The sequence below is a fragment of the Parasteatoda tepidariorum genome, chromosome 6 (assembly GCF_043381705.1).
Source record: "Parasteatoda tepidariorum isolate YZ-2023 chromosome 6, CAS_Ptep_4.0, whole genome shotgun sequence".
Taxonomy (NCBI): domain Eukaryota; kingdom Metazoa; phylum Arthropoda; class Arachnida; order Araneae; family Theridiidae; genus Parasteatoda; species Parasteatoda tepidariorum.
The window spans coordinates 17,120,734-17,141,128 of record NC_092209.1 but is presented as its reverse complement, the minus strand read 5'-3'; the positions used below and the strand labels follow the sequence as shown (position 1 = coordinate 17,141,128).

The following is a 20,395-nucleotide window of genomic DNA, read 5'->3' as shown; positions in this document are numbered from 1 at the left end:
TATATATATATATCGTTGTTCTCACTTCTCTGGTACGTATGGCATAGTAGAAAGAAGGCGATAATATTAGATCAACTGGAAAAATCTGTCCAACATGCCATGTTATAGAAAGCATCATTATAGATGTGTATTGTTTTCAATTCATTTATAACCGCCCTGTGATAAGTAATTTTAAGTCTTTCTCTTTTTTCTATTGTCCTGAGAGTTCCAATTTAAAACTTGTCTTTTTGTTTTTCTTTTCTTAGAATTTATGCATTACATTTCATGGAGCCATTTGATATGTACTTCTTAAACTATTGTTATAAATACTTAAAGCTATTTCTCGTTATTTTTATTGCAGTAACTTCTCTCATATCCATAAAGAAGGTCATATTTACCTCTAGCATTGAATATTCTAATTTCTTGGCGATTTCTAGCGGTTCTTCTATACAAATAAATATTTCTGAACAATTTAAAAATCTTCAATAAAATTCTTCTATACAATTTCAAGTAATATTATCTCCACATGTGCTACCAGGTAATGTTCATTGAATTTGACAAAGCGAATCTAAAATAATTAAATATTTAAATACGCTCAATAAACTATTTTTTGATAGCATAGTGCTATAAGCTAGCGATTATCACTGATGTTATCTTTAAAATATGTGAAAAATTGAATCGTTAAATTTAAGATAATGGCTAACGATTAACCAATCAGAAAATTCCATTTCGTGTTTCGCTCATCCCGCTAGAACGAATTGTCGTAGAATGTTTGAATCTCGACAGTGACCTTCCTTGTGCTTTGAACTATCTGTATGCCAAGTTTCATAGCTTTCGGTCGGATGGTTTAGGAGTCTATAACGAACACACACATTTATGCTTGTTATTATATAGACATTCATTTATGTATAAATAGATTATGCTTGCAGCTATCAGAATATTTCATTTTCTCTAAGTAAAAATATTTAGATCCGAAAGGGTGGATAAGAAATTTTAATTCGACAGTGGAATATAATATTAAGAAATTTTCAGCTTCTTTACAAGAAAATCAACGCCAGTGTTTAATTTTTTCCAAGTGCATTAGTCTTAAAAATCAAAGTCCCGCAGTGGATAGATCGTAGCATGGTTCCCAGTAGAACACCGAAGTCAAACATCAATGACTGTGATCAGTAAGCGAGTGATCACTTTGATCAGTCGACGTAATGACCGAGGGTGCACGGTATCGGTCTTCGTTAAACTGTTCTACCGTAAAGTGCTCGACTTCTCTCGCAGGTTGTTAGGCTACCAAAGTGGAGGGGCCATCCCCTCTGCAGAGGATCAAAATTGTGATGGCATGTCTTCGGATCACCCTCTGGGATGTTTTCCTGACCATCGCCAAGCACATTGTACAGCTCTAGTGCGATGTAAATAAAATAGCTACCTTAAAAATCAAAAATGATTTCAGATAATAAGCTAAATGAATTTCTTTCTATGTACCTACCTCAGTACCAAAAATATTTTAACCCTTTAATGGGCCATTTATTTCTAGTAAAGGTAAATTAAAGTATTTTTGGAATTAAAATTGATATAAGAATAGTAATTGATATTAGAAAAAAAGAAATCATTTAGCTTATAAAAAATTAATCTAAATTTTAATGCCATTTTTTTTTTTTTGGTGGTAAGTATATGCCGCGACCTATTGGGAACTTATTGACTTTTATTTTCGTTATTGATAATATGAATTTTATAACTGCTACAGACTTCAAAAGGAATTATGTATTTTAAAGCTTTTATAAGTTTTCTTAAACTGTCAAATGATTACCAATTTTATTCAAACGCACTTCAAGAAAGTTGAAGTTATTAACAAATGGAAACCTACATTAAAAGTGGTAAAAAAGTTCTTAATGGACTTAAAAATTTGGTGGCAAGTATACTTACCACGGCCGTAGAAAGGGTTAACATACCAATACGAGAATATACTGCCTTACAAAGGGTTAACTTAAGCAATAATAATAAATTAACCTATTAGAAATCACATGAAATTCAATCACATGACTTTTCATAAAGCACTAATGTTTCAAACTCTAAAAAATATTAAATAGAACACTAATTTAAAAAGATATGGTTAGGGAGGAAAAAAAGAATGAGCTTTTTCACCTATATTCATTCTATAATACACCAAGGGGGGATATGGGATTTAAAAAATATTTTCAATAGTTGCTGTTCAAGTTCTCTTTCGTGCACCACGTGACGTCGCTCCTATAAGCCCCGAAGACTATGTGTTTAACCTACATCGAACATACTCGTTGTTTCGTTTTCATTTTCTAAAGTGAAGTGATATTTGGAGGGGAAAAAAAGAATTGTGGAATAAAAAAAATAGAGAAGGGGAAAAAATCGCGACCTGGTTTCCATTTGCGGAACAGAATATTTCGCGGCATGGAATTCGACATTGAGATCACGTCTAAAATTGCGTGAAGATTGTTGAAGATTAGGTCGATTCGGTTTTCTTCTATCGCTTGTTGACAAGAACAAAAGGAGGTAGAATTATCTTGTCGACTAAGTCGAAAGTTATGGCAGTTTAAGATTAGATGAATAAATTGCTTATCTCTCGATTTAATAATATATCGAAAGATCGTGTTCTTTATTTGCTAACAGAGCTGGTAAAAATGACGCTTAAGGAATACCAAATTTCCATTGCAGGCTATTTTAAAACAAAAAATGTTATGTAAATGAACAACGACATGGTTGTGAATCGTGACGATAACATGCAGTTTATAGGAAAACGTTTGAAAATTAAGGTAAAAAAAAAAAAAAAACAGCCAACAAGGTGTGCAATAATTTATACGAAGCATTAAATTAAGAATATTTTAATTAATATTTGCTTTCTACATTAAATTTACTCACTTTTAAAGTTAAAGCGATTGACAAAACAATTATTATTAAAAAAGTGACATAATAGATCTAAATACCAAACATAATAATTTTCAACCTTTGCATGCACCGGAAATTATTTTATTAAGAAATCCCCTTATTCAGCTGTTTAAATAAACCCGATGACATATTTCAAGTTTAAGTTTTTCAAATATTGTTACAAGCAGATAATATGCAATAAATTATTTAGTAACACTCAGAAATATATGTAAGGAAATATGTAAGTTAAATCTAGACTAATAATATCATGTTCTTGTTAAAAAGTAATTAATTTGACTCATTTTGAACATTAAAATTTAACTAAGTACATTAAGTTTTTAAATTTTATTTTATTATTTTTGAATTTTTAATAAATGCCTTTTATAATTTTTAGCGTTCAATGATTATTTATACAAGAATTGATCAAGATAATGGAAATACATATTCATACCGGATTTTCTGGAAGATTTATCTTATTTTATTATCTTATCTAATTGTGTTTTAAATGGTGGATAAAATTAAATCAAATATTTCTCTTTATTATAACTTTAATTCAGTACTACTAGGAAAAGAACTTTTTGGTAGAGCGTAGAAGATGGCAGATATGCTATACTAACCTTGGATATACAGTGCGTCCCCCGCCTCCAAAAGAAACGGACCACCCTGAATAACTTTTGATTTAATGATCGGATCATCACGCTCTAGATCTCAATCTTAATAGTTCCTGAGGGTAACTTCAAATATGTAAATTAATTAGTGCACTTTTAAGTTAATTAGTGATGTTTTAAGTTACGACATACACAAAAACGTACTTTCTCTGAATAAATATACCTTTTTATTATTTTCATTTGGATTTCTAATCTCCAAAATACAAAGGGTAGCCTCAATCTTGGAAATATGTTCCCCATAGTTTGGTCAGGAGAGCGATCCAAAGCTTGGACTTCTTAATGTCGACTTTAATTTTTGCGTATTTCGCCATATTTCAAATACTCTTTAAGCGAATTGAAAAATTTGTACACACAATTATGAAATACGTTAATTTAAAGATGATTCCTCGCAAAAAATAAATTTTAGTGAATGTTTAATATTTTTTTATTGTTTTATTTAATAGTGGAAATTTTTTTAAAATTAAGGTGAGCAATTTTTTGCATCATTTTAAAGTGTGTAAATTTATATAGCAATATACAAAATTTGAGCGAAATCGGTCGAATAGTTCCCTAGAAATTAAATTATAAAGAAGTTGTATATTTATTTAATAAAAATAATTTATTTAATGAAAGTAATTTATTTAATAAACAAATGAAATATTGTTTTGTATTATGTAGGTGTTTTATACAGCAATTAAAAGGAGTATTATCAAACAAACATTGAAAATTACAGGCGTAGCATGAAAAGTAATTTACATCTGATCAATCTATCTAACAAATAAAATGCATTAAATTTTTTCTCACGCCTTTTATGTGTCATTAGAATACTTTCTTAACCTAAATATTCATCTAAAAATATAATACTATCACTCAAGCTGTTAACACAGAGGTAATTTTAAAAGCAAACAAATGATTAAAAAAAATAAAATGCAAATACCACTTTCTTCAAGTGCTATACAAAGATTGCTTTTGTTCATCGTTTTATGAAGAGGAAAAAGATGCGTCAATGTGATTGTTCTTCATTTTTTTCAGATGCAGTTCGAAAAAGAAAGTAAAGATTGAAGTGTAGGAAGAGTGGGAGGTCAATTATTTGACCTAAAAGATGGAAATATTCAATCAAGTGCGGCTGCTGTTAAGGCGAAATGTTGCTTTACGTCTCAGGCAACCGGTGAGTTGTTGTTGCGCTGTACATCTTTGTTTCACTTGTATGAACCTTTAAAATTTAATAGGTAGTCCAATAAACGCCTTTTTTCAAATCGCTATTTAGATTTCTGAAGAATCTTTAAAAGCGAATGAGAATGTCATTTTATAACCTTTTTAAACCCAGCCTGCACGATCGTGCAAGTTATTTATAAACTCAACATGTGCATTGTGGCCAGAGCCGGATTATACCCTCCGTAGGCCCTAGGCATAGCCGTTTTTGTGCCCTCCCCTCCTTCCCCAACTCCTCCCCTCTTTTCAAAATATATGCTAAAATTTTCTTGCATATTTTTTTTTTATACATTTTTATTAATATGGATTTTTATTTACGAATTTGTTTATTGAACTTTATCTGTAATACCGACATACTGCCGATATTGCAGTTGATATCGATAATACCATTATGATTAGTTCGATCGATAACTATGTAAACACTTCACGTCAACAATACAACAACAAACCAGCAAAGAAAACAGTGAAATTGATAGTGAGATTAATTACAAGAAATATTTATACAGTAGAGAACCAATTATCTGGGATGCTCGGGACCATCGCTATCCCGGATGTCTGAATTTCCCAGTTTTCTGGATCGACCAAAAAGTGTCATTAATCGATGTTTTATCGAACCCGAATTACAAGGAAATTACACAAAAATTTGTCAGAATCTGAGATTAAACTAAAAGCGCAAAATTTGGTGAAAATTTACTCATCCGATTTAGAGAAAAACTTTGTAGATGAATTTTTACTATTTTCAAATTTATATGAACATAAATCTGCACAAGAAATGTTGAAGGCTCAAATTAAAGATAAACTTGTGAATACTTTTCCTAACGTTCACATTGCATTAAGAATATATTTGTCGATTCTTGGATCAAATGCAGAAGGAGAAAGATCTTTCTCCAGATTAAAATTGATAAAAAATTATTTGCGTTCAACAATGAATCAAGATCGTTTGGCATCGCTCGCACTTATGTCTATTGAATACGACATTTTGCGTAGTTTGGAATTCGACAGCATAATACAAGATTTCGTTGAATCCAAAAATCGCAAAAAAGTAATATATTAGATCATAAGATTCTGCAAAATAATTTATTACCGAAAAATATTATATTTTTATTTGTATCTTCATAATTTTGTGCAAAATACACTTGTTGTTTTTAAAGCTAAATTATTTTTGTCAACAAATTTTTTTCTCCCAAGTTTTTCGTAGTCCCTAGGCACGTGGCTAGTGTGCCTATAGGTTAATCCGGCCCTGATTGTGGCAATATATTCATTATAAAACAAGTTTCAATTGAGTAAAAATTTTCTTTTCTCATAGCTACCGTTTTAGTATGCATTACAAATGCATTAAATATTAATGTATGCATTAATGTATTAAAATATGTATTAACAATGAATTACAGACATACATTAAAAAACCAAGATTTTCCAAACACCTCTTGATCTGAAAAGAGGAATAAAAAAAGGTCAATTTATTGTTTTTAAAGCAAGATACACCTAAGTTGATCATACATCTTTCCTTAAGCTAGCCGGGCCTGATATAGAACACTGCACATTACTTAATCAGGGAATTACAAAAAAAGAGCTTACAAAAAATAACAACAATTAAACAAAGGTTTTCTAATAATCAAGGAATAAAACAAATTTCAATTTGCTTCATTCCTTGTCAACTCATTCATTTCAATTTGTTTGTATTTAAAGATAAAGAATAAATATTAACCCATGATAATTTTTTTTTTCATTTTCAAAACTTTTCCTTCTCTGAATTAGCCTGAAGTGACAGTTAAAAGTGTTAAGGAATAATGATATTTTATTAATATTGTAAAACATCAATAGCTGTTATTTGAATAAACAATAACCTAAGTTATTTTTCAGATAATTTTGGCTTTGGAATTACTATGGCCCGTGGCTATTTTTCTTGTTGTGATGTCTACACGGATTGCAATTCCACCAGTGGCTCAACAAACATGTAAGACATCTTTTTGTTAGTTTTTCTAAGTAAGATATAAAAATTTTAACATTCAGAGTGGCTAATTCTTTACAGTTGACAGTCATGAGGGGACTTAGGCAGGACACACACTGAGGAAGCCAACGGTAAGAATTAGGCACACAGCTAACGAATTCCTATAGTTTTGCATCAAGATGCGCAGAGGCGATTTGCGCAAGCTAATGTAAAAGTATGGGAATCTGCCTCTCCTGTGCCTCTTACTTACCGATTGCTCCCTCAGCGAGTAACCTGCCTATTAGAGTCACCTATCTGCAGCAAAGGGTTATATTGCTGTATCATATAAGCTTATCGTTGCTATGGTAAAAGGTTATGGTTGTTTTTATAGATGACTTCAATGGCAAGTTAGAATCGTATTATTTGTATCATCTACTTCATCTTACTTATTTACTCATTTGTATTATTTACTATTATCACGGGATTTGTACTTTTAATGAATTTCTCTTAACAGGTCATTACAAGGCTTGGGCTCTACCGTCAGCTGGAGTTGTATCATTCGTACAGTCAATGATCTGTAACATTGACGAGTGCCAAAATAAATCTGAATACGAAAGCATTCCTACATACAAGGGATCAAGGTGAGCATTCCTACATACAAGGATCATTTTGAACAAGCAAAATATCTGTTGTCATTGAAAACATTGAAATAAGAGGTCACCAAATGGACAATTTTTTTTTTAAAATTTGCTTTTTATACAATACACTATTAATACACACTGTTTTATTAATATTCATATCTATATTTGATTTTAAAATATCGCAAATGTCATAATTTGAAAACAATTCTTAGCTTAATGAATGAGATGTTTTTTAGTCGCATGCCTGCCAACTTTTTCCCATACATCAGAACATTTTTATTTATGTATGTAGAGTAGTAAATTTTATGATTTAACATTTTATTATTGATTTAATATGCACCCACACCCACTTACACACACCGAGTAAATATATATATATATNATATTCACAGAGTGTCGCACGATAGTTGGTTGGTTGGAGCAAACTTTAAGGGGAGGAGGTAGTGTAAATCACAGGAATTTAGAATTGCAAGATTGAGATCTTCTGATATATTTATTGGTCAAAGACTGTATACATAAATATCTATAAATATAGATATCACATATTCAGACAAAATTAATATTATCATTCCTTGTTTCGTGATTTTAAAACCTTATCTAAATTTTAATTATTTTTGCAATTCAGTGTTTCGTAATTTTTATTTGATACTGTTTCATAATAAAATTATTCATTATAATATTTCGAAAAACGGCTAAGAACTATTTTCGTGTTTTGTAATATTATTTTCCTCTTCTTCCATTTAGTGTACAAGAGCTGGTGGCGAATACCCTGCCGCTGATAATGGATGAGAGCATAACGGAATTGGTACAAGCACTGCCAAAAGGAATGCGGCTCATGAGAGTGGCTGTTGACGCTTTATCAGGACCAGATTTATCTGCTCTTCTCGGTATGTGATCTTTATAATTAATCCTCTATAAGTGCAATATTTTGGCCTGCCAAAGACCCGAAATCGATCTCTTTGACCAGAAGCCAAAAAGTTCGGTAAAGTTATCGATGTTCAAACGAAATATAAATCTTTGGCAAAATATGTGGGATGATGATCAAAACCAGGGCAGGCATACCCGCCATCTAATCCCGAAGGTAAATTACCGTAAAATTTATGGAAATTTCTACTTGAACCAATCTATCACAACCCACGGCACCCAGGGAACATACCAATCCAAGTTTCACAATAAATCTCCCCTATGCAATAACTGCAAAGTTACAGATGACCTGGAACATATACTGATTCACTGCCCTCTATTTGATAACATAAGAAAAGCAAATTTCCCGGTAAACCTGACCTATAACTCCCTCAAACAACACTGAAGGATACCAGCTATGCAAAAGGGCATAGAACGAATCATCCAAAGCCACTTTAGCGCTGGCCTGCCACCAGACACATAAAAAAAAAATAACGAAAATGTTAAAACTGTTTTTTCTCAGAACATTGACATCACGCACTGAAATTCTAAGACTTATCCAAACCCCATCAAACTTTTCGATTTGTTGTAAAGGTGGAAAGGTCCCTTTCCACCTACCCTGAGTTTTATAATTAAAATATAGGACACTTTGTGTATGGAATTAACATTTCACCTGTACTTACTTTCACATTTAAACTTGTTTTGATACATGGACTGGGTCAGCTTTCCATCTGTTAAAATTAACGATTTTGTACACCGAGTTAACTTCATCTGTTCAAATATCTGCTTTTTACATATCTTGCATTTTTACATTTTTCGTTACTTTGTTGATGGAGTCATCTTTTCATCTGTTTTGCTATCTATATTTTGAATTCAAGTCACCCTTTCTATTCCTCATTGTAAATACTCATCTTCCCTTTGTTTTTCAAACTGGGAATTGTTTTTGTATTTTTAGTGGATCAATAAAAGTGCTCCCCGGATGCCCCCGATAGGGGGCGGGACGGGGTTAGGCGTGTCTGATAAGTGCAATATTTCTTAGATTGAGTTTGATTTGTAAAAAAGAATCATTGAGCTTATTACCTAACATTAATATGATTTTTAGGACGATTTTTTTCGTGTGAACGTGATTTTCAGAATTTTGCCTAGCATGGAGAATTGGCCATACACTTTTTGTTTTACATCTTTTAACAAGCACTGAACAGCCGACCCAATTTTGAGCTTACAACAGTCAATGTTCAACTACGTAGCTTTGTAATTTTGGATCCAATCCAGAAGACAAGAGATTTTCTGGATCGTACCTTAAGACAAACTAGCTTTCTTGGAGGACTTTTTAATGGAATTAAGGTTGGAAAAAAAATCATGAAAACCTCTCATGTTTAGCCTGACGGCAAGGGGATTCATGATCCATTGAGGATATTTTACGTTAGCACTGCGATCGGTGTAAGCCGGATGCACAATTCGTATTAACCAGTTCCGCTGGGATTCGGACCTAGGTAAATTCATTGAGAGGCAAATACTGTTAATTGGAAGATAACCAAATAAATCAGGTGATAAAATCACCTGATTTATTTGGCTGTTTATTTGCACCTGATTTATTTGCATCGGCAGTTAAAAATTTATGATGCTTAGGAGAAGTATAGTTCTTTATTGTTTAGGAGTTTCACTTTTTAACGGGTATGTATTTTCAGATTTGCATACGTAATTAATTTATTAATTATAACGCATTTAATATTTAACATACATTTAATATTTAACATATTTTTAATATTTATTAGAGTTCAATAATTTTTTTAAAACTGAATTCTATTTATAACACTGTGAAACAAATTATATTCTTGTTTTCTCAGAAGTGAGATTTTTAAACGGATCTTAGATGCTTCCGTGTAGCTGATTTTAAATCTGCAATCTGTTTCCCTTCCCAAGCTTTAGTTTTTATTTTATTTAAAAAAAGGCGTTTTTAGTTTATTTTTTGTAGAAATGTATCAATTTAAAATTTATGTATATGTATAATAATTGTCGCACTAATGTTGCGACAAGCTTCTAGGCGAATTAGGGCATAATATCAGGAATAAAATTGCATAGGAACCCATGCCCAGAGATGTCGTCATACGCAGCTAGGGGTGCTTCCCTAATTATGAACTGTTTCTTCGCTCACTTCTGAAGAGGCAATAATAGGAAAGCGCCTCTAGCCTTACGACGACATTTCCGTGCATGTGTTCCTATGCAATTTCAATCCGGATGATGTGTCTTAACTTCCCTAGAATAGAGCCCCTGAATTAGACAGGCCGACTTAACATTTATTGTTGGAGCAAAGAGCTAACATAAGCACAGCGAATAAATATTTTCAAGTGGTAGTTTATTAATTGTCTTTCTTGGTTTCATAAGTTCGATTTAGTTAATTTTAATCCACCACCATTTCTAAACAATGCGTAGGCTTATATAATTCACCACTTTATAGTACTTATTAACCCAAGCTGCCCTGAGAGTTATCGCCCAATCAGTCTACTTAACATACTTGGAAAAATATACGAAAAAATCATCTACAATAGAATAAAACCACTTCTTACAGCCCTCCCCGACGAACAGTATGGATTCCGACAAAAACTAGATACCACCAAACAGTTACTCCGAATAATAGACTATACTGGCAGAGCAATCATAAATAAAGAAACAATAGCCTTCCTGATGATCGACATATCCAAAGCATTTGATAAAGTATGGCACACTGGTACAATATATAAACTCATACAGCTGAATTTTCCACCCGGCATAATCAAACTCCTATCCTGCTATCTTTCTAATAGAACATTTCAAATCACCATCAAAAACAAAAAATCCACAAAGAGAAACATCACAGCCGGAGTACCACAGGGCAGCATTCTGGGACCGATATTATACATATTATACACTTATGATTTTCCTATAAACAAAGCCGATTATAACAGCATAACAGCCTATTACGCAGACGATACCGGTATTATTATTAAATCCAGAAACCCAAATCATGCTCTTCAAAAACTACAAGACCATATAGACGAAATAGAAGACTGGTGCTTAAAATGGAAAACTGCAGTAAATGCTGGAAAATCACAAATATTAATTATACAAAAAAGAAGAATTAAAATACTTCCACAACTTCAACCAAAAATGTTCAACATACCAATACCAATAGTTAAAAAAGCAAATTATCTTGGCCTTATAATCAATAGCAAACTCACCTGGAATGATCACATCAAAAGCACAATAGATAAAGCAAATGCAGCAATAATAGCCATACAACCATTAATATATAATCAGAATATGTCACTTAAACTAAAGAAGCTACTATATACAGCAATGATCCGCCCAATACTTACCTATGCCTCACCTGCCTGGACAACGATACCTCAACATCTACTGAAGAAATTAAACCAATGCCAAAACAAGATCCTTAGAAAAATAACCTGTGCAAGATGGTTCATCCGGAATACCAATATACATGCAGACCTCAAAATACCAACTCTATCACAGCATATATACAAGCTAAACGCAGATTTTTTCGATAAAGCCATAGAATGTAAAACAGCAAATTTTAATGAAATCTTTAAATTTGAAAATTATATCAAAGATAAAAACTACAGACCAATAGCTGCACATTTCACCTCCGACGCCTCATATCATAACTATCAAAACAAATAATTTCATCAACCTTTCTGAAAATAACGTTTACTCATGCTGATACAATTCTGAACAACTCCAAAATCAAACAAACACAGTTTAGAGCAAGCTGCTCAATTTATTTTTGATTCCTTTTTAGTTATTCAAGCAAAGAGCTTGAAACATTCATAAAAGCAACTCCATTGCCTGCTTACCTCATTGCTCAACCAAAACTGTTCAAAAATTCCAGATGAATGGGATAGGGGCCGCTTCGCGGCCCAGGTGCCCAGTAAAATCTAAACACTAGGACTAGGACTAGTACTTATTACATGCTTTGCATTTTTGAAGGCAAGCAAATATTGTCAACTATTTGCAAAATTTACTTTGTAGTTATTTACCGTTTTTTAAATTATTTTGGCGTGTCCGCAGCAGTTGGCATCTCTGTAATAACATAACGAATATTAAAATAACGTTAACCTGCGAACTTGTTTGCTCCAATATTGCTTGATAGGTCAGCTCTGATAGTATAGGAGCCTTACCCTAGAAGTTTGTTGCTAGATTTACGCGATCCCTTGTTACGTATAACGTTTTTAAGCATGTACATTTCTAAAATAAAGGATTAAAAATATCATTTAAAAAAATCTGTAGTATTAGAAACAAAACTAATTTCAGATTTGAAATCCCCACATCCGAATGCGACAAGATCAAGCATTTGTGTAAATGCAACAAAATGTTCCCCGGTTTAATTCTCAAAATCTACGACAGTTTGAAACAGTTTTTTAAAACTCATTCTAATCACGTGACTTGTTAAATTCTTTGTTTTGTAAACAATATCGTAATATTCCCCGATTATTCATGTCATATTCTTGTTTTTTGGGCGTATATCGATAAAGAGAAAGATAGACTCAGATGACACTTTCCCTTTTTCATGAATATTCAACAGTTTAGGTAGATGATGATAATTTACTGTTGGTTGTCTAGATTCCGCATAAAGATGATTCTTACGAGAATATCAATAGCTGTTATTTTAGCCCTTAACAATAGAAATCCCTTTAATGGTTAAAGTAACAAAAGAATGATGATTTCGTACTATTAATTTGCAATTTATAATCAAAATAGTATCTCTATCAAAATGAAAAAAATTTAAAAAACTGTGAAAAATATGTAAACTCACCAAATATGCACTAGATTCTTGAATGTTTGAACAATTACACGGTAATGTAAGCTATGGTCTATGTTCAATGATTTTTATTCAAGTTATGATGTGGTTCAAGTTATATTCAATGAAGGTGCACTTGCCAACGTGTCTGAATGAACTGTGCGCTGAACATTACAAAGTATAGGCTATGAGAGCCGACGACCTGTTCGAAAGCCTCTGCTGTCAGCATTGAACAAGACCAGACGTCTCCAGTTTGCAAAGGAGCATAAGGATTTGAAAGTAGATGATTGGAGAAGGGTCATGTGGTCTGATGAATCGTGTTTTCATTTACACTATGCAGATGGTGGCAGGGTTCCGATACGGCAAAAACAGCGCAAAAGCGTGTACCCTAACTGCATTACCACAATACTTCAAGCTGGTACAGGTAATTTTATGGTTCGGGGGACGTTTTCTTAATTGCATGGGTACTTTGATTCCTGTGGAACAACTTCTAAATGCCTAAAGGTATTCAAGTGTTATCGCAGATCAAGTACATCCTGTTATGATAATGGTGTACCCTGCCGGGGAAGGATACTTTCAGCAAAAGACAATGTTCCTTGTCATACAGCTCGTATTGTCGTCAGATGGCTCTCCAATCCGTTCCCTTACAGGTATTGATTTATTTTGGGAATTTAGATAACTTTTTGACCCCAACAGATTTAACATGCATCAGACACAATTTAATAAATGGGAGTTATTCGACCGGTTTGGATCAAACTAAAGCTCTCATGAACACGAGTCTAACGTCCTAACAAACCGGCCTCTATTTTTCTGATATCCCTCTCGAGCATACTGGTTAAAATGTTTGACCGATTCTTAAGAACTTTCCCTCTTACCCGTTGTCCAAAAAGGAAAAATAAAGGCTGGTAGTAAAACCATTTCAGTTTTTGGGAGGAGTATATATATCCTTTTTTCCATACTCAGGATTGGTAACTTTCAACGCTTTTTGGGAAAATTTCTTCTAGTGGGAGTTATGTATACATTTATGTATGATACTTTATCTTACTAACTAAAAAAGAAAATTATTTTCCACGCCAGTATGATTTAAAAGTTTATAATTATAAAAAAGTATTAGTATATACAGAAATTTTATTTTTCTAAAAAAAAAAAAAAAAAAAAAAAAAAAAAAAGTGCTGGAATTAAATGTTTTTCGTACCTAATTTTGCTGTTTTTCGTCTTGATATATAAAGGCTTTCAGCGCTGAACCAAAATGAAGACGAATCAGTGAAAGGAAAAAATAATTAGCTAAACTATTTCGTTATCAACTTACGTGTACGGTAATAATGGCCGAGATAGTCTGGTTGGTAGGACGTTGGATTCAAGATAATGAGATTGTGAGTTCGAATCCCCCCGGCTAAAGAATCCTCATGTATTAAATGTTGACTGATTCTCTTGATTTCAATCGGGCTTGCTGGTATTAGCAAAAGGCATAAGTAACAACAACACAATAAAGGTGTAAGTAATTGTATTCACGACCATTGATTTTAAAATGAAATTTTGAATATATACTTAGAAGTTACACAGTTTGTAATATATTAAAATGTTGTGAAACGAAATTTTTTTTTTAAAACGTTTGTCATACTTCTATTAACACTATTACTTTTTTTCCCTCCTGGTTATTAACACCGGGAAATTTCAGGACCGTAACACAAATCATTATTAAACAAAAATATCCATTGTAACCTCTCAACAGTGAGTATTTATTCATTTCAGAGATGTTATAACACTCATTACATATTATTTCTTGACATTTAAAGAAAACAGTTATGACTAGTTTCCGTGTGTAATATTAGCCCAATAGTGGCTCGACGTGATAGTATTTCTATGAAAATTCGCTGACATACTGTCTGACAATCACAAGAGAAGATCTCACTGAGAACAGGCTCCAGTGAGAACAAGAGCTCATCTCGTGACTGCAAAATAGTATGGGTTATAACAAATTTATACAACTGCAGTTAATTTTAAAGTTAATATTGAAATATGGTCTTTTGACACATAAGGAAAGCAGTTATGCGTAGTTTTCATGTGTAATAATATCCTGAAAGTATTGCGTCGTGATAGCATTACTATGCTAAGTTGCTGCTGTCAATGAGAAATTTAACAAATTAATCTAAAATTAATCCAACAAATTAAAACATATTAATCTAACTGTTGTTAATTTTATAGTTAATATTGAAAAAATGGTCTTTATTTTGTTATAGACGATGGATTTCCTGTTCGGAATCTTCTTAAAGATTCTAATCAAACAAGAGAAATTCTACAAAAAATAAATCTAACAGATGAAGAAATAGAAAATATTTTAAATTCGTCAATACAACTTCCACAAGTAAGTTCACATTTAAATATTTTTGATAACTTATTCATCGTGCTATTTTAATTTGCTTCTTTAAATGTATTGAAATTCGGATTCAGTTTCCCAAAGCAGACTTGCCAATTTATTCAGGTAGAAGCCGCACATTTTCCCTAGATTTTAAAGTGAAGGGAAATTTTGCTTTAGTATTTGATTTAAAATACTCAAAGTTAGATGTATAAACACTGATAGCCAAATAGAGATCGCTTATCAAGTTGAATACCACGCTAATTTTATATGACCTGCCCGTCTGACCAAACGGTAAATAACTACAAACTAAATTTGTAAATATTAGACAGATTTTGTTAGTTTTTTAATAGGTTTAACAAGACTTAACTGAAAACAATGGGGAATTGTATAAGCCTGAGAATTGTTTAGAAATAGTAGTGGATAAAAATCTACTAAATTGAATTTATTAACCAAGGCATCACAATTCATAAACTACCACTTGAAAATATTTATTCGCTGTCCGGAGCAAGTTGGGATCTCTATGTATATAAATAAAACTATTTTTGTGTGTTCTATATTGCATTAATTTCTTCAAACCGTTTTAGAAATGATAATAATATGAAAAAAGTAAAAATTTACTGCGAATTACGTGTTTCTAATAATCTTGGCTTCACCGGTCACCGGTGACCCCCGTGGTGCTACGAACAAATTCAGTGCCGATCACCGGTGACCTCATTGGCATTCAACGTGTTAATGTTCTTGTGAAGCTTTATAAATGTTTGCTTATTTAATTGTTACATCACTGCAAACTTTAAGTATTGAGGAAAGCTAGTGATTTCAGTATGGCAAGTCTGCAAAAGCTATTTAGCTCTGATTTTCATTTGAATCATTTACGAAAAACATTATTTGACTATATTTTTTTACAAAAATATATAAATAAATAATTATGTTAAATTAATATATACTTATCACTATTATATAACCTTTTAATAATAAATAAAACATGAAACCGAACAAACAGAGTTTTTGTTCCCATCTACTTCGCTTTTTGAAAAATACTTTATAGAATGGGATGCAATCAGAAACTTAAGCTTTCAGATTTTTAAGTAATTTTTCCTACAATTTAATTGTTTTATCGACACTATTCCATTTTTGGTCTCGTTTCAAAATGTTAATGACTGGTGACTCAAATCATTTCTTCAGTTGCAATTGGAAAAGCTGAATATTCCTATCAAAAATATATTAATAACACAAAATTATACATCATGTGACATATACCTCGCTTTAAAGTAAAATAATTGCAATATTTTTTTTTTTAAATCGGTCGAGAATTGAGCAAATTTCATGCAAACCTGCTACCACATTTTTCATTTGGACATATTTCCATTTACGGCGGAACTCCTGAGGGTCCACCGAAAATATTAAAGTTGCAGTTAAGAGGTATAAAAAGAAAATGGATTTTTACCTTATTTAGCATCCACAATTTTAAACCGATTTATTTCACAAACCGTAGAAAGTTATCCACCCTGTTCCATGGTTAATATAACTTAGCTCCTGAGCATCAGCCGAAAGTATTAAAATTGTAGTTAAGGGTTATAAAGGAAAATGGAATTTTACCTGGTTTAGCTACCACTTAAAATTCAATAATTTTAAACCAATTTATAATCAAGATCAGGAACATTTTATAATAACTTTTTAAAAACAAAAAAAGCATTTTGTGATAAAAATTTAGCTTCCACAGGAATTAATTAAGTGATCACATAGACCAAGATATAATATAACAATTAAAACTAATAACACCAGATAAACAATTTGCAAATTATAATATTGGGACTACTTTTAAATTTTTTAAGCTCCGTGCAAATTTTGTATAATGATTTAAACTAAATATTGTTAAAAAATGCTATTAACCGTTTTCCCGCCAGTTTCGTAATTTTACAGTGATGGGAAAAGTGACTTTACGAAGAATGTAGTAGCAGGTTAGCATATAAACTGTAAAGATATTTTATTCAATTAACAGGGATGTCGGCTGTTTCGCTTTCTTGAAAAGTTTTAATAAATTGGTCACAAATTAAATAGTAACTATTAACCCTTTCGCGCCGACTGTCACAAATACGTGCCAGCATAAAACCGTATCAACCAGGTTAAAAAGATAAAACTGATAATTAAAGTAATTCTTTAGCAGTTTATTTGTAGGCGAAATTATAATTGTTTGATTTATTTAATTCACCGTTACTTTGTTTAAAATAAAACTATTTAGTTATACTTTGAATTAACATTGATTATATATATATGATTAAACTAACAATAATTAAAGTAAAAGCAAAGTAAGTCTGTCAAATCAGAAACGACTACATTTAAGTTACCGTTTTTTATTTAATTACATACTGACTTGGTACGAATGCTTTTCTGAATCACCCGTCCCCAAGGGTTTAAAAGTGCAGATCTGCCAACTACTACTCTTTTATGGAGTGGTAGATATTTAAAAACCAAAGCATTCAGAAATTTTGCCAATATTTAATAGCCTCACTACGAAAGAGCTAAGGCAAAGTGGTGTTGCATACGAATTTTTAAATCATTTATATATAGTGGTGTGGAAAATAAATTTTAATGAATTCAAATAATACAATAAAACCTTAATTTAGCTACCACTAGAATAAATTTTCACAAAGAGCGTAGAAAGTTGGCAGCCCTGAAAGTGTCACCACGAGATAATTGCAATGAAATTGCACTTTATATTGTACTTTGAATTTTTGACAGGTAGCAGTAGAAAAATTAATTAAAATTAAAAATACTAAATCAAGTATAGCTTGCATTTCGTTGTCACTGGAAAATATTATAAATCACAAGATATGCAATTATATGTTATTGATATATTCTGATTGAGAAGAAATATTTAGTTTCTTTAATTGTAGGTGCTGAAAATGAAATATTTGAGCTACCAGTCTGTAACATTTTAAAAAACAGGAACGCGTTCCAAAACTTGCGCTTAAACGATAAAGTTGGACACTGACCGTCTATGCCCACCTGATCACTTTCTGTTTTCAGTGGTTATCATTTTAAGTTAAACTAAAGTGACGTGCCGTAGCCATTGTAAGGAGAAATGGCCAGAGGGTATTAAGTTGAAAGCGTGGGAGGTCTGCACTTAATAAAAACAATGCTTAAAGGAAGATAAGTAGACTAAACGAACCACTTTCCCCATCAAATTCGACACTTCAGACGAAGGTCGAGGTCATTGATCGACTGTAGAAATCTTTTTCTTCGATATCAAGACACAAATAGAATGAAAAATTAAGAAGGTTACCGAGTCTTTAAAAGAGTTTAAAACACGATAGATATTGTTAAAAGTGAGTTACTCACGATATTAAACAATGTATTTTTTTACGATAAAAAAAAAAGAAAAAAGAAACGTTTGGGACGTAGAATTCAAAATCACGTTATAAAACCAATATTAAAATTTAGTAAATCAATATTAAATAATGCATTATTTTCTTATGAATAATTTAATTTTAAAATAATATAATGACAGTGGGAAAATATTTTTTTTTAACAATGAACTACACACTCTTGCATCTGTGATTTCAAATCTGCAATTGATCTCTCTCCAAGCTAAAAAATCATTTTAAATGATATTTTTAGTCTTTTTTTTTATATATATTTATTTGCTAAATGTACAAGTCTAAAAGCGTTATATATATATCAGGGGTCGCATAAAAATTACAAGAAACTTTTAAAGGAGTTAGGGCAAATCAGCAGGATTAAAACTAAATAGGAACTCACGCCCGGAAATGTCGTCATACGAAGCTGAGGGCGCTTGCTCTATTATAAACTGTTTTTTCGTATGCTTCTGAAGAGTTGTTGAAAAATCAGCAAACAGTCTGTAGCATCCGAAGCAAAACTATTATTAATTTTGAAATCTCCACACCCGAGGGTCTCCCTGGCCGAGCGGGTAACATAAAGCGGTAACTTAAATGCGGTCATGGCTTATTTGACAGACTTATTTTGCTGCCGCTTTAATCGCATCTCTCATCTATGTTAGTTCAAAGTGTTACCATATAATTTTTATTTAGAGTTGCGGTGAATTATATAAATAGAAATATTATTGCGCTGCCAACAAATAAGCTGCTACCTGTTCTGAACTGGATCATACAATAAAACATAAAATTTGCTACCACAAGTAAATGTTTTCCGCATAAAGTGTAGAAAGTAGGCAGCCATGCATTATCAACACTTTTGAAAAGAGTTCTATATGATAAAAACGACAATAAATTTTGATACAGTTCATAATTCAGTAGAATTGTATATTTATATTTATTATTGAAATTCAAAAAATAATTTTTTTTACATATTTGTAATTTTTAAAGTAACGGTAGAGGTAACGGTAAATAATATTTTCTTTTTAGATTCTAGAACTTTTAAACCAAAATAACTTCTGTGATACAAGCCAAGATTCCGAGTCTTATTCTACAGAACTCTTGACCAAACTTGTGAAGCGGTTATGTAATTTGGACAGCGCTGGTCGTAAGGAGTTTTTTGGTCAACTCAAGAATCAATTGGATGTCAAAAATATTGTTAAAACGGTAAGTTTTCAATTTTATTTTTAACTGAAATTATTCTTTTTATGTTAAGTCATACTTTTAAGTAGATAATTGAGGCTTGACAAATCGCCCTACTTGTTTGAAGGCCATAAAAGCCGGCAAATATTGCCAGTTTACGTACCAGGAATCTTTCATATGAACGTATACAAAAGGTTTTTAAGGGATGCATGTACCAAGTATAGGGCTGGTCAGGCATTGCCGATTCAAAGCCTCCTTAAAGTTCATGAACTCGATCTAATTTCAATGGACCATCTCTGGGATTCGAAACAACGATAATTTATAAGTGGTAAAGTAGACATTGATGCGTTTAACTTTTTCAGATTTGATATATATTTCGACTATGCATTTACTGTGCATTTGAAATTGAAATAAAGTGGTAGCTAGATTTTGGAAAATAAACACATTTTGAAATATTCATAAATATTTTCCTCCTTTTATTGTGGTGTGACAACTTCTAAAATGA

The 20,395-nt window shown here is 31.8% G+C and overlaps 1 protein-coding gene across 1 annotated transcript in view; it reads left to right on the top strand.

The window, feature by feature from the left end:
* LOC107441908 (uncharacterized) overlaps positions 1–20,395 on the top strand; it is a 208,420-nt gene that overhangs the window by 3,769 nt on the left and 184,256 nt on the right. Inside the window, exons 2-7 of the mRNA XM_071181726.1 lie at positions 4,548–4,683; positions 6,591–6,684; positions 7,172–7,298; positions 8,043–8,185; positions 15,237–15,361; positions 19,738–19,914. Coding sequence (XP_071037827.1) covers positions 4,618–4,683; positions 6,591–6,684; positions 7,172–7,298; positions 8,043–8,185; positions 15,237–15,361; positions 19,738–19,914 — 732 coding nt within the window. The 5' untranslated portion in view covers positions 4,548–4,617. The remainder of the gene's footprint in view (positions 1–4,547; positions 4,684–6,590; positions 6,685–7,171; positions 7,299–8,042; positions 8,186–15,236; positions 15,362–19,737; positions 19,915–20,395) is intronic.